The 12,888-nt window shown below is 38.9% G+C and overlaps 1 protein-coding gene across 6 annotated transcripts; it reads left to right on the top strand.

The window, feature by feature from the left end:
• The first annotated feature begins 6,711 nt into the window (after positions 1-6,711).
• Positions 6,712-8,101, top strand: LOC147881222 (putative 4-hydroxy-4-methyl-2-oxoglutarate aldolase 3). Of its 6 annotated transcripts, none has more exons than XM_087369688.1 (2): positions 6,712-6,893; positions 7,188-8,101. In XM_087369688.1, the coding sequence occupies exons 1-2, from the start codon at positions 6,736-6,738 to the stop codon at positions 7,726-7,728; spliced, it is 699 nt and encodes a 232-aa protein (XP_087225814.1). In that variant the 5' UTR covers positions 6,712-6,735; the 3' UTR covers positions 7,729-8,101. The 6 variants fall into 6 exon arrangements, with proteins under 6 accessions (XP_087225814.1, XP_087225813.1, XP_087225812.1 ...); XM_087369687.1 differs by having other exon boundaries at positions 6,712-6,950; XM_087369686.1 differs by having other exon boundaries at positions 6,712-7,090; positions 7,196-8,101.
• Positions 8,102-12,888: the final 4,787 nt, after the last annotated feature.

Here is a 12,888-nt window from a genome sequence, read left to right as displayed (position 1 = left end):
AGTCTAATAGTAGACTTTGCTAATGCATCCAACTCATTCCAATCATCCTCAGACATATTTGCAGGCTTAGCTTCAATCCCTGCCAAGGGTTTAATCTGCTTCTTTTGAATAAGCACATCCCTTATCTGTTCTTTCCACAAAGAAAAGTTTGTCCCATCAAACTTTTTAATGCTGAAAAACTCCTTTTCAGGCATGGAAGAGGATGCCATGATGCAAATGAAACAAAATCCCAAATGCTAGTGCCTGCAAGAGAGAATCACACCAAATACTAGGTGCACCCAAATGTGTATGCCACAATAGACTGAAATATCACCAAAGCTCAAAGCTCAAAGCATCAAAAGATGCATCTGACTCATGTGCATATACTATGCATCCATATGAGCAAATCTAGCCCAAAAGAAAATGCCAATAAGTGCCAAATGACTCAAGCATAAACACCGTCCACTGGCATATGCATCAATAATGTCTCATCCAAGAGAGCATAGCACTATCAGTGCATCACCTGCAATGTGTCAAAGCTGTCCCTCAGTATAAAATAGCATCCATGTGCAAAGCGTCCATAAAAATAGCATCCCACAAGGCAATTTGGGCCTATCAGCGCATCCAACAAGGACCGCAATGCATCCAAATGGCCTATAAATCATCCACTGCAACCCAATGCACACCACGAATGAGCGCACACTGCAACCAGAGTGATCTGCATAAGGTATGCTCAAGAAAGCATAGTCCCACGGTAATGAGCGCTACTGAAAATAGAACCTGAGATGCCTCAAAACATGGGCGCCATTGCATAATCGGAATCAGCAAGAAAATCTGCAAATATCTCTCTTCTGCCAGAACTCCAAAATCCCAACCGATGAGTGAGAAATGGGAGTCAACACTTATCCACTGCCATGTGGCATAAATCTAAGGTTTCAAAACCTTAGAATGAAAAATGCATAACAGAGAGACGAAATCGAATACACAGAGATCTATAACTCTGAAAATCCTCCACCGAATCGTGCAAGAACTGATAGGTAGGGGTTTTTGGGCGTCCGGAACGCAATGGGACAGACGGTTTTGGAAACCGTGGTCTCAATCACTGGGTCCAACACACGGACTGAAAAACGTTTTTGGAAACAGAGCTGTTTGTAAACTCAACAGGAGTGCGAATGATGAGCAACATAGAAGTTTTAGGACCTCCTGAGTCCACTGGAACTGACAGATCTGCAAATGGTTGCTCCAAACTTGAGTTCCAACACCCGGGCAAAAAACGCAGAAACTGACACAGTGAGTCAAAAATCCAATGAAATGATCCCGGATTCAAGAATAAAGGTGTTTCCAGGCTCCTGAAGTAATGTGGACACCAAAAGCAAGCAATAGTTGCCTCTACAAGTCAATACGGAGTCTCTGTTATCGAACGGAACAGGGAAAAGCTCAAAAAACGACTTTTTCTTTGAAAGCTCTTAACAGGCTCTCAAAACCACTTCGCAAAGCCAAAGTGACTTTTCCAAAGGTTCCTCCAAGGTCTCTGCACACTCGGATGCAAGTAAAGTCACCCACAAAGCTTCCCACAGAGCTTCTCCTTCCTCCCACAGAGCTGCTGAGCTTCAAGCATTCACGCACGCTCAGCTAGATCACCGGGCTCTGATACCAGTTGAGAGTGCTCTCAACGGAAGCAAGAATGGAAGAAGGAGAGAGAGAGACAGAGAGCCACACAAGTTTGGTGGGTGCAGAACCACCCTAATCTTCTTTTTCATTCATTTATATATGTGTTTGAGTATTGTACATAACCGGGGTTAAGGCACAGTGACCTTTAACCCCACAGATTTGGGATCTCACCTTGAGAACTCCTTTGGTAATAAAATCACCAACTCTAAAGTTTTCTTGAAGCTCAAATTTTATGGTTTGAAAATGGAAGAGAGTGATGAGTTGAGTGATCATCTAGCCTGATTTCAATCTCTTGTTCATTAACTCTCAAGTTTGAAGAGTGTTCCTGATGATGAAGATAAAGTGACCATCCTTATGAAGAGTATGCATGGCACTTCTCACTTTGAGCACACTCTTGAGATCCTTTGTCTTGCCACTACCATGTTTGATGATATGGCGGATGTCCTCATTGAGAGGGATCATCACAATAAGGAACCTGCTCTTGCCTCTCCTATTGATCATGCATTTGCTTCCACAAGCAAATGGAAGACCAACAAGAACATTATTTGCAGGTTTTGCAAAAGGAAAGGACACATTGAAGCCCATTGCTTCAAGAAGAAAGCACAAGAACAAGAGAAGCATCATGCCAATCTTTTGGCTGAAGACGAAGACGAAGCCGAAGCTGAACCTGAAGAGCTCCCAGAGGAGATACATGCAGCTACAACAGAGGTTCATGGCCTCTCTCTTGACAACGAGGATCGATTTGATGAGGGTTGGGCTTTCTAGGCCCCTATGCTATGTGCGTTTGTGTTGAGCCACATAAAGGTTCTCAGCCTTGAGTTGTCCCTCTAAATTGAATGTATTTGGCGTCAATAAGAGGTCCTCTGCCCTAGGTTGTCCCCCAAAAATGATTGTATTGTGTTCTACTTTGGTTGATGGTATCGACCACCCAGTTCAAAGTAAGGGGGGATGACAAGTGATGGGCTACATTTAAGAGGGGTGCATTATCTCAAGATTTCAATTTTTGTTTAGTGAAATTATTCCCAAAAAAGAAAAACCAGTTGAGAATGGGAGAGTGGTGTCTAATTACAATGTTAAATACATCTTATAAGATAGTGGCAAAAGCATTGGCAAATAGGGTGAGAGATGTATGCTCTAAAGTGGTGGATGGAGAGCAAAAAGCTTTCATTAGAGGGAGGGATATTTTTGAAGCATTTTTAATGTAGTGTCTATTATGGATTGTGCCTCCAAGTCAGGGAAAAAAGGGGTTTTGCAAGGCTTTGATTTTAATAAAGCCTACAACTGGATGAGATGGTACTATCTGCTAAAGGTGTTGGAGAATATGGGGTTTGGCAAAATCTCCTTTGGAATGGTAGGTATGAGTAAGTCAAAACATCAAGCAACTACATTGGAGCGAGCCTAAAGTTCGAGCGAAGTTTCCTAGAAACTATGCCATTGTCTACTTTTGGAGACCATTTGAAGTCTTTTACAATTCTAAGTTCTTTTACAAACTTTATGAAAGAGTCCTCTATTTGAATTCTAAAACCACCCCTTACAAACTCATAATGGCTTACTTTTGCTAGGCCTCAAAATAAGAAAGACTTTTCTTAAAGTAGACCACTACAAACATTTAAAAAAACTAATTTAAAAGTCTACTTAAGATCACATATGTACATAAATGAGAATAAATGTGTGCGTGCATGCATGCATGCATGTGTGTGTGTGTGCACATGCGCACGTGCGCATGTGCACACACACATGCATGCATGTGTGTGTGCATGTGTGTATGTGTGTGTGTGTGTAGAATTAGAATCGCACGATGGTCTCAAAAAAGATTTGGAAAACAAATTGCTATAATTACACATATTCTTTAAGCTAGATATATTGAACTTGAATAATATTTTTACACTTTGAAAATAGGTTATTTACTAGCCAAAGGATTATGTTATTAATCACCATTATCCCAGGAATGCGTCACTATAACTTTCAACCAACTAGGCAATAACCAGAGTTAGAACTTTGAGATTGGTTTGGGGGTGACAGGTATCCAAGCACCCCCCAATTGCTTGTTATTGATGTCACATATTAACTATAATTAATGATGTAGCAATGCTACGCTAGTGGGAGAAATTAGCTATGCAAATCGATATTTGAATTTATCAATGTAATGTAATTAGATTAATTTATTCACATTGAAGTATTTTTCAAAATGTCCATCAAGGATTGCTTATCCCAAATTTTGGTATACAAAATTTCGGAAAGTCATATAAAATATAGAGTTTTCCAAAGAAAAATCTAGGTCCAGCCAATGCTAACAGGCAGCCAACAATGGAAAAATAATTAAGTCATGCCAAGTTAAATTAAATTAGGAAAAATATTTGCTAGTGCTAAATATAATAGAAGAATGAAAGGCTAAGTTGAAAGACTCATGACTCAATAGTTAGGCATGTTATTCTTGGTATAAATTAGAAGAGAAATAAAGAAATTATTACAATGTCAATTTTCAAAGAATGAGAAAAAATTTATAAAGCAAAAAAAGCCTCAAAAAACTGTTTCACCAAATGCTCCTGGCTCTTTTTATGTAATGAGATAAGAGAGCAACCAAGCACTCACAAACTTGCTCCCTAAGAGACATGAAATAATGAGATTACATGTTCAATATCATAGAAGAAAGATTTTTAGTGAAACTTTCCATTCCGTACAAAACAATAAAGATGGTCATAAAAACCTTGCAAAGTAAAACCAATCCATGACATATCATTTTCTATGAGCAAAATATCATGGCAAGTTCAATGCAGAGTTGGGTACTACACTCCCTTTCAACAAATGCTATCGACATCAATAATTTAGTAGGCTCTAAGTAGAAATTACAAAGCAACTTGGATGTGCTAAGACAACAATCCCATATGTGCATAACAAAATCAAGAGGGAGTACTCACAGTTCAAGAGCGTGAGGCTTTTCCTAAAAGAATTGCACCAGCTACCTAACAAGTTCCAAGCATGATACAAGTTGTCTACCAAAACTTTTGTTTTAATTTTATGTATTGAAGTTATCTAGTAGGTTCTTGGCATGCTACATAGATAGATCATTAAAGCTAAGATGTTGAGTAAAATCATGAAAGAGGAAGCATTTGGACCATGAAAAGAGGGTAATTTGTGGAAGGAAATGCTATTGTGAGAGCTAATGTGACACTTTGCTCATTACCAAGTTTCTTAATTGTTGCCTCCCTCAACTTGAGGATGCAGGCATCACCTCCACCCTTTGCTCACTCGTGCAAGGGTTGAATTTAACTCCTATGCCATTATTTGAAGCTTTTTCAATTCCTAAGTAAGCTCAATATAAGCATCCTATGAGAGACCATCCTACTCTACACTTCTGAAGTTGGAAAGAGTGCACGTATAAACAACCAGGAGCCTTGGTAAGCTTTTGGAAAATCACATTATATAGTTGTAGCCAAACAACATGCATGCCTTAACAATATTGCACATCTTAAAGATGTGCATTAGTATGGCTCCTTTCTGGTAAGATTGAACCCACACACTTTGCTCTGAACCTTCCTTTCAAGTTGTACAACATTACATAGATGTTCGATTATGTCACCTTTCTCAATATTTAAGACGTTTCTCATGCTGCAAAGCCAATTGTGAAGGGCCTCCTTTTTTTACTTTTTGAGCCTCTTATGTTGTCCCATGGATTTTATCGCATGCTCTACATTCTCTATCTCCATGGATTTCATCTCAAACTCTACATTCTCTATCTCAAATTCTTTGTCTTTTAGTTCTAGTTCAAATACTTGATGTCCCTTTTTGCTTCCTCTCTTTTTGCCTTGAGTTTGAAAAGGTTCATTCTTAAGGAGGACTTGAGTTGTACCCTCAAATGGGCAGTACTCTCATTTATCCCATGACCCCTTGTTAGAAGTTTCAAAATGATCTAAAAATAACATTGCAAATGAATTGATTTTGTAATGAAGAATGATCCAATTGCTTGCAAACAACTTGCAAATGATATAAAATACCAATTATCACATCATATATCACCAATCTTTCTTTAGACAAGTGACACATGAGCCATCTATTATGAACCAATGTGATGGTGGTAATAACTCTGGGGAGGACACTATTCAAACATGTAAAAGTGCACCTTTGAGCAAAGAAGGGGATTTCTTAAATTAGGTGCCTTACATGGCATATACATGCTCAAGGGGATTGAATAAACGTTCATTGGTTATTTATGCTTCGAGCGAAAAACACAAACCAGAGGCATAACTCAAAGTCAAATCTCATGGCTGAACCCTGATTTTGAATCCAAAATAGAGCCTTGTGGGTTAGTACTGACTTTGTATCCAATTGTTTCCGAAGAACAAACAGATTAGGCTTCTGTAGTTACTTTACGTGGATGTACATAGGGGATCTATAAACTTGACATCATAACATGTACACATATAGAAAGGTTTCAACAGCTGTGGCGAAACATGTAAATTTTGAATTATATACATGCATGCTCTCAAGTGCTCTATGCATGTCTACATAACGAACCCCCCCAAAGGTAGTAGCAAACTATAGCCTACCATCTACCAAGAATCAACACACAATGGTGGCTATGCATGTCTACATAGCGAACCCCCCCAAAGGTAGTAGCAAACTATAGCCTACCATCTACCAAGAATCAACACACAATGGTGGTAAAACTTTTGTGAGCTCTAGTCCTTAAGCCATGTGTATAATTTTAGGCCCTTGATTTGAGATTGATCTAAAGGACTAAAACACTCCTTCCAAATTTTTTCTTTCTTGCCATCACTTGATTGCGTACTTGTTGGACAAAGCTCACGACCTGCTACTAAAACTCCAATTGAATAATAGTGAGGATTCAAGTCCAATTTGGAGTTAGAGCCATAACGGAAAGGCTACCTACCGCAACCTAGTTTCTTCCCTACAAATCCTCCATATTTTTAGCCACTCTCTCTCCTTCCCTTCCCAGTGCCCCTCTCTCTCTCTCTCTCTCTCTCTCTCTCTCTCTCTCAATTCATGATCTCTCCAACTTCTTGTGCGAGCTATAAATCCAATTCGTCTTCTTTTTGGGTATTTGAGATGCCGTATGAATGACATATGATCATTCACCTTGTTCCATGTAATTTGATTCGAATTGTTGTTTCTCGAAAAGAAGAAGAAGAAAAGAATGAGGATTCGGTGCCTTACGTTTCGCCGTTGCACTCGCTACCAACGAATGCTCGTGTCAACAGCCTCATCTCCGCCCCCGCATCCCGGTTTGCTCACCCATTCATCGCCTCTCCACCGAATCAGTACCCCCTCATCTTGCTTTGGTTGAGGATTTTTGCCCACCTTCCTGCTTCATTCTCTTCATTTCTTCCCTCTCCATCCAGCTTTTGCCCATTACTAGCGGCTAGCGCCCATCCACTTTTACAGATCCGTTTTTCTTTGTCAACTTCCCATATCCAACTGGGTACATCCTGTTAGAGAATCCGATCGTTTGCTTCTAAGTCTTATGCATTTGTGCTTGCTTCTTGGTCGTACTGACTTTTGTTTTGGTTGAATTGAAGTCGTGCAGGTCTCCTGAGAGGAATCTGGGGTACGAGTATGGACAAGCTTGCGACCACCGACCTCTGTGATGAGCATATGAAGGAAATCGCAGCTGGTGACATACGAGTGCTTCCTCCTGGGTTCCAAATATACGGCAAGCGCCGTCATTTTTCGGGCCCAATTGTGACAGTAAAAGTGTTTGAGGATAACGTTCTTGTGCGGGAATTACTTGAAGAACAGGGAGAGGGGAAGGTCTTGTTCGTCGATGGGGGTGCTAGTCTTCGTTGTGCTTTATTGGGAGGGAACTTAGCTCTCATGGGGCAGAATAATGGCTGGGCTGGTATAATTGTGAACGGGTGTGTTCGGGATACAGATGAAATTAATGATTGTGACATAGGGGTGAGGGCCTTGGCCACTCATCCAGTGAAAAGCCTTAAGAAAGGAGAGGGTGACAAAAATGTAACAGTTTCAATTGGGGGAGTGAGAGTGCTTCCAGGAGAATGGTGTTATGCAGACAGTGATGGTATAATTATTTCAAACAGGAGATTGTCAAAGCTCTAGGGACATCTCTTTAGGAGATTATTTCAAACAGGATTCAAAGCTCTAGTGATGGTATAATTATTTCAAAGAGGAGATTGTTACCGACGGTAAGGTCAATTGTGGGCATGGCGGTACGATGTTGTCTAAAAGAAATCTCGATGGTAGGAGGACGGTAGGTATGGATGACTTTCTACAGTGATTCTTATCTTTCAGATTTCGGTGGGAGATGAGTTGATTGTGTTTCTGAAGGTCATGCGGTTCTGATGTATGTATTTTGCAAGCTCTTTGCCATGGTAATTGCTGTAAGTTCAATAAAATTATGTCTAGTTGAAAGCCAGATTCGCACAGACCTTCTCTGGAAATTAAAATAAAAAGACGGCGACCAGTCACTAGTTGAGACTGAAATATTCTCATACGGCAGGGTTTAGTGTCACAATATGTGTTTTCAAATTTTAAGTTTCCAAGAGATTTCTTAAAAGTTTCCATAATTTATGTAGATTTTGGCCTTAAAACGTGATGTACTCGTCCATCAGCTAGAACTGAAGGGAGAACTAAATCTGTAGGGATGATGGCAATATGTTACGCAGTATTTTCATATCGCTTTTAGAGGAGCTTTTGATTGTAGTCCATGGTATTTAAAGCACTTGGAGTTGCATTGTGATATAAGCATTTGTTGATTGTTTCTGTTGAATTTCTGGAGAAACAAGCATTCGTTACTACCTGATAGCAGGAATAGAGACTAGTTTTGTGACTGAGAAGTACACATGTGAATGTATCTTTGGTGATTCTAACCTGAGGAGACTTCCACAGCTAATGTTGCTGTGTACATTGTTTGGAATGTTGATGGATGTCGGCATAATATGTGGGCTCGCATAATATGTGTGTATGCATGTGCAAATTGAGAGCGAGAGAAAGAAAGAAAGAAAGATCTATTAACGTCTGCAGAAGACTTCACAGGTCTATGAGGCGAAGTACCAACTTCAAAAATTGACCAACTACATGTGGAAAACCGGAGAAGGTCGGGGGAGTGCACAAAGCTCAACTCCCAATTATTATACGGCATAACTACATCCTAGAACTATCATAAGGTGACCTTTTGAACATAAGTTTAAGATTGAGAGACTTTGGGTTTAGATTTGAAATCCTTAATTAGTGCTTGCCCATCTCGATAAACTGCCCATTTACCTACTTCCTTTACTTTGACAAGTTTACTATATCTTTGTTTGAGCTGGGACAGTGTGAGCTTAGATATCTAAATTCTAGTGCCCTTCAATTTCTGTGTTTTTCTCAAGATTTTAACTCTTGTTGACCTCCCTCTGAAGCAGACTTGTGCTTGAGTGCCAGTTTGACAGATATTGCTTGTATCCTTCTCATCCCATTCAACTTGCTGTATTTCCTTCTTGAGGCATATGATTATATCGTCTATGTCTTTCTCTTCATCAATGTGAAAGCATCCATCGATCAAACCCCCAATGCATAGGATCATTGGAGAGAGAGAGAGAGAGTATGTCACCAAGATGTCAATGGTAGTATGAACCTTGTGTATATCTTAAAGAAGTAAGAACTACTAGAAGCAAGGTACAACATCAGAAGAGGTAGTATGGCAATGGCACTATTTCCCTTCTATTGTATAAGAATACGAGTAGGGTGCAACATCAAAATAGGTAGGTATGATGACCGGTCACCATCTCCACACCTTTCTATTAGACTAATAGATCATTTTAGAATGTATGCAAGATGTATGTTATAAATAGCTTTGATGCTTTTTGTAATCCAACATTTGCTTTGGTTCGTTTGTCATCTCTTGTTGAAAGTATGATTTTCATTTGTATGGAGAGTTGCTATGCGCATGAATCAATAGCTAGTTGGATTGATGGATCCAACGGGTGAGCTTGAATCAATGCATTTTGGTTGCCTAGCTTAAATGCCACCTTAAAGGAGATAATTGAGTTTTCATCTAGCTCATGTTTTATTCTTTCCAAATGCTATCTTGTGCATTAATCTAAAGATTGCTAATTCTTTCACAATATTCACAGTTAAATATCATGAATTCAATCACTCGAGGATTGATACACAGGGTATGAAATGATGCACTCGAGGACTCCCATCACTCATAAGCCACCATATGATGTGTAGAAAGCACAAGGGGTGCATGAGAATGGAAACTGAGTATTGTAAGTGTTGGGGTCTAGCAAACCATAATACTCTAACAACACCTTTCAAGATTTTATTTTGCATGTCTAATGCATTGTTCAGGTCGATGTGTTCTCTCGTTTAATCAATAATTTCTCTCGTTGATCAATAATCTAAGTTGTAAATGCAACCTATCATAATAATGAGTGTTTCTTTTATGATTTGCAACCCTCTTTGGAAGATTGCATGGTATTTTAGGATAGAACCACCTAACTAGTCATTTACCCTATGATGACCCTAGACCATCTTGTCTTTTAATTCCACAAACAATGTTTGCTATGTTTTTCTCAAAGATGGATTGTAATGCTAAATTGGTGACTACATGTAGAACAATAGAAAATCAATGCTTGTTACTATAGGACTCATGGAGGGTGTAGTGGGATGCTACCACCATCACGTTGGTTCTTGACGGAGGCATAGCCTATAAAGCACGTTTCAAACCCTTGGATCTTCATAAAGATCGATGCCTATAATCACGACACATGGCTTCACAAGAACTTAGAAAAGGAAAACTTCCTTCTAGGCTACCTACCGTAAATAGTAAGTGGATCATAAAATGACTTGATTTTCTAAAAATCGAAAATGATGATTTTTCATTTCTTGGGAATTGTCTTCACTTAGACCTACCAGGCCAAAAGGGAAGTAAATACGATTCAACATTCTTCTTCTTATATTGTTGAGCTTCTCATACTCATTTATTTTATTTGCCTCACCTCTCTCGAGAAAGTTATAGCAAAGCTGTGTGGGGAAGTTAATATTACACAAGGGTATATATATATAGTAAAGGTCTATGGACAAGGGTATAGTAAAGGTCTATATATATATATATATATATATATAGTAAAGGTCTATGGGCAAGGGTATAGTAAAGACCTCCACTCGAGATTTCGTCACCCCCTATTGCCCCTTTTCGCCTTACCTACTTATGATCCTATTCCCATTTAGATGGAAGCATTGGAAATAGCAAACCCGCTAGAATCAGAAGAACAATTGTGGTTAGTGAGGGTACGTTACTCATCATGGATGGAAAAATATTTTTGTGGGAGGAGCAGGACGTAGGATTTCATCACCACCTATTGCCTTATTTTTTCACATTTTTTACCTTGCTTGTTGGCCCTCTTTTCCCACATTTTTACCTTGCCCTTGCTTACATGTGTGTTGTTCCTCGTTACACTTGCCATAGTGAGAGTGGTGGTTCTCTCTCTTGTCTATCATTTTCTCTGCCTTTTTCTCTTCCTTACAGCTGTTTCTATTCCGAGGTTGTCAAACTTGTTCAAGGCAAGCCATTTGAATGCAAATTCAACTTGTTGGATCTAGGTAGGCTAAATGAATGATTGAATATCATTCACCTTGAAATGGCCTACCCTGAAGAAGTCTGAGAACCTCAAGATAGGAAGAGCTAGAAGGCATAAGCAAAGGCAAGGTAAAAATGCAAAAAAAAAGGCCAACAAACAAGGCAAACATGCGAAACAAGGTGAATAATTTGTAATCATTCATTAGGCCTGCCCGAGATCGAAAAGGCAAAAAAAAAAACAGTGGAGATGGTGTGCATGAAGACTCCATGAGATAACAAAGTTAAAGGGGGGAGAGAGAGAGAGAGAGAGAGAGAGATCCAAGGAAGGAAATAGCACGTGGAACTTGGACCAATCATATACAATCAAAGAATTTTTAAAATTCAAATCTCAATTTTGCTTCTTAGAAGTGCAAATCTCCAATAAGACCTGCCCTTTCGAGCAGGCCAATAAATCATTCATAAGGCCTGCAAGAAGAGGAATCGAATGTGCAATTCGAACACTAAAGGTTCCAAGGACTTGTATAATGCAAATAATTGTTGAAGCTTGTCTGAGGCTAAGATTGTGTAGTTGGAGGTTAGTAGAGGTTAGTAGAGGTAAGTGTAGTGCGGAGTGTATGGTTGTACCTCCTAAGTTGAAGGCTACTTTACCTATGTAAGCTAGTAGGAGTACCCATGTGGAAGGTCAATGTCCAACATGTGTTAGTGGTTATAATGTCGTAGAAGTGCTTGGACAAGAAGTAGGATGAATGTTTTCCCCTGCTTGCATTTCCTATGAGAAGCAAGTTTATTTTTGAATTATTTTTTGTATGCTTTTGTACCATCGAATCTTCTAAGAGGAGGTGTTGTTGTTGTGTAAGCTATCTATCTATAGTAGAATTATTGATTCGGCATTATTTTGTATGTAATTTTCTCAAAAATGCTAGGTCCTCTTCTGTAGCAAGATTGAATCCTTCGCGAATTTGTCCTACCTCTGAGTTGCTCAAAGATGAGCTATCTATTACATTGTCTCTCATACTTCCAATGTCACAAACTAATAGTTTATTGAATTGTTATTTTTAGTTCTATTGTTTCTTATTGGCCTTTGTATTTATCCTATCACTTTGGGAATTTGTCACTTAGTATATGTCCATTCCGAATGAATGGCAAGTATAGCAAGCACAATTCTCAAAAATGGCTTTCTAGATCTTTTGCTATGTTGTAATTGTTAAATCAAATTATCTTTGGGTATTTTCTTCTTTGTAAACCTTTTCTACTACTATTATATTGCGCAGTAATTTCTTCCAAGCATAGATGTTGCATGTGAATGTTGCACTTACAATACTTCTTTATGTGATCTTCAAAGAAAATATATGTACTATATGGATCCATATTTTCTAGTTGGTCTCCATTTTAGTAGCAATGTCCGGTCTTTTGTAGCACTTGTGTTAATGTATGTGAAGGTTCTAGTACTATTTGTGAGTGGTAGAGATAAGGCTATGTAGACTGACTGTTGTGCATTTATATGTTGTGTGTTGAGAATAGCATTTTTTACCTTTTGTATTCTCTCCCTTGCTAGAGAATTAGTAAAAACATTGTCATTTCTTGTTTGGTTGCTTGTGAAGCTGCTTTGTCTACTCGTGTTAATGTATGTGAAGTTTCTAGTACTAGTAGAGATAAGGCTATGTTTTGTCTTGTATCGTATCCTTTGCTTGTAG

The sequence above is a fragment of the Dipteris shenzhenensis genome, chromosome 31 (genome assembly GCF_047967505.1).
Source record: "Dipteris shenzhenensis isolate YYH24624 ecotype China chromosome 31, Dip_SZ_1.0, whole genome shotgun sequence".
NCBI classification, from domain to species: Eukaryota; Viridiplantae; Streptophyta; class Polypodiopsida; order Gleicheniales; family Dipteridaceae; genus Dipteris; species Dipteris shenzhenensis.
Note: the sequence above shows the minus strand (reverse complement) of the source record. Positions and strands in the feature narration are given on the sequence as shown.

Bases quoted from the DNA above. Each gene is read 5' to 3' on its own strand.
- LOC147881222 (XM_087369686.1), top strand. From the start codon at position 6,736: ATGATCATTCACCTTGTTCCATGTAATTTGATTCGAATTGTTGTTTCT. The intron at 7,091-7,195 runs GTACATCCTGTT...GAAGTCGTGCAG, and splicing joins AACTTCCCATATCCAACTGG to GTCTCCTGAGAGGAATCTGG.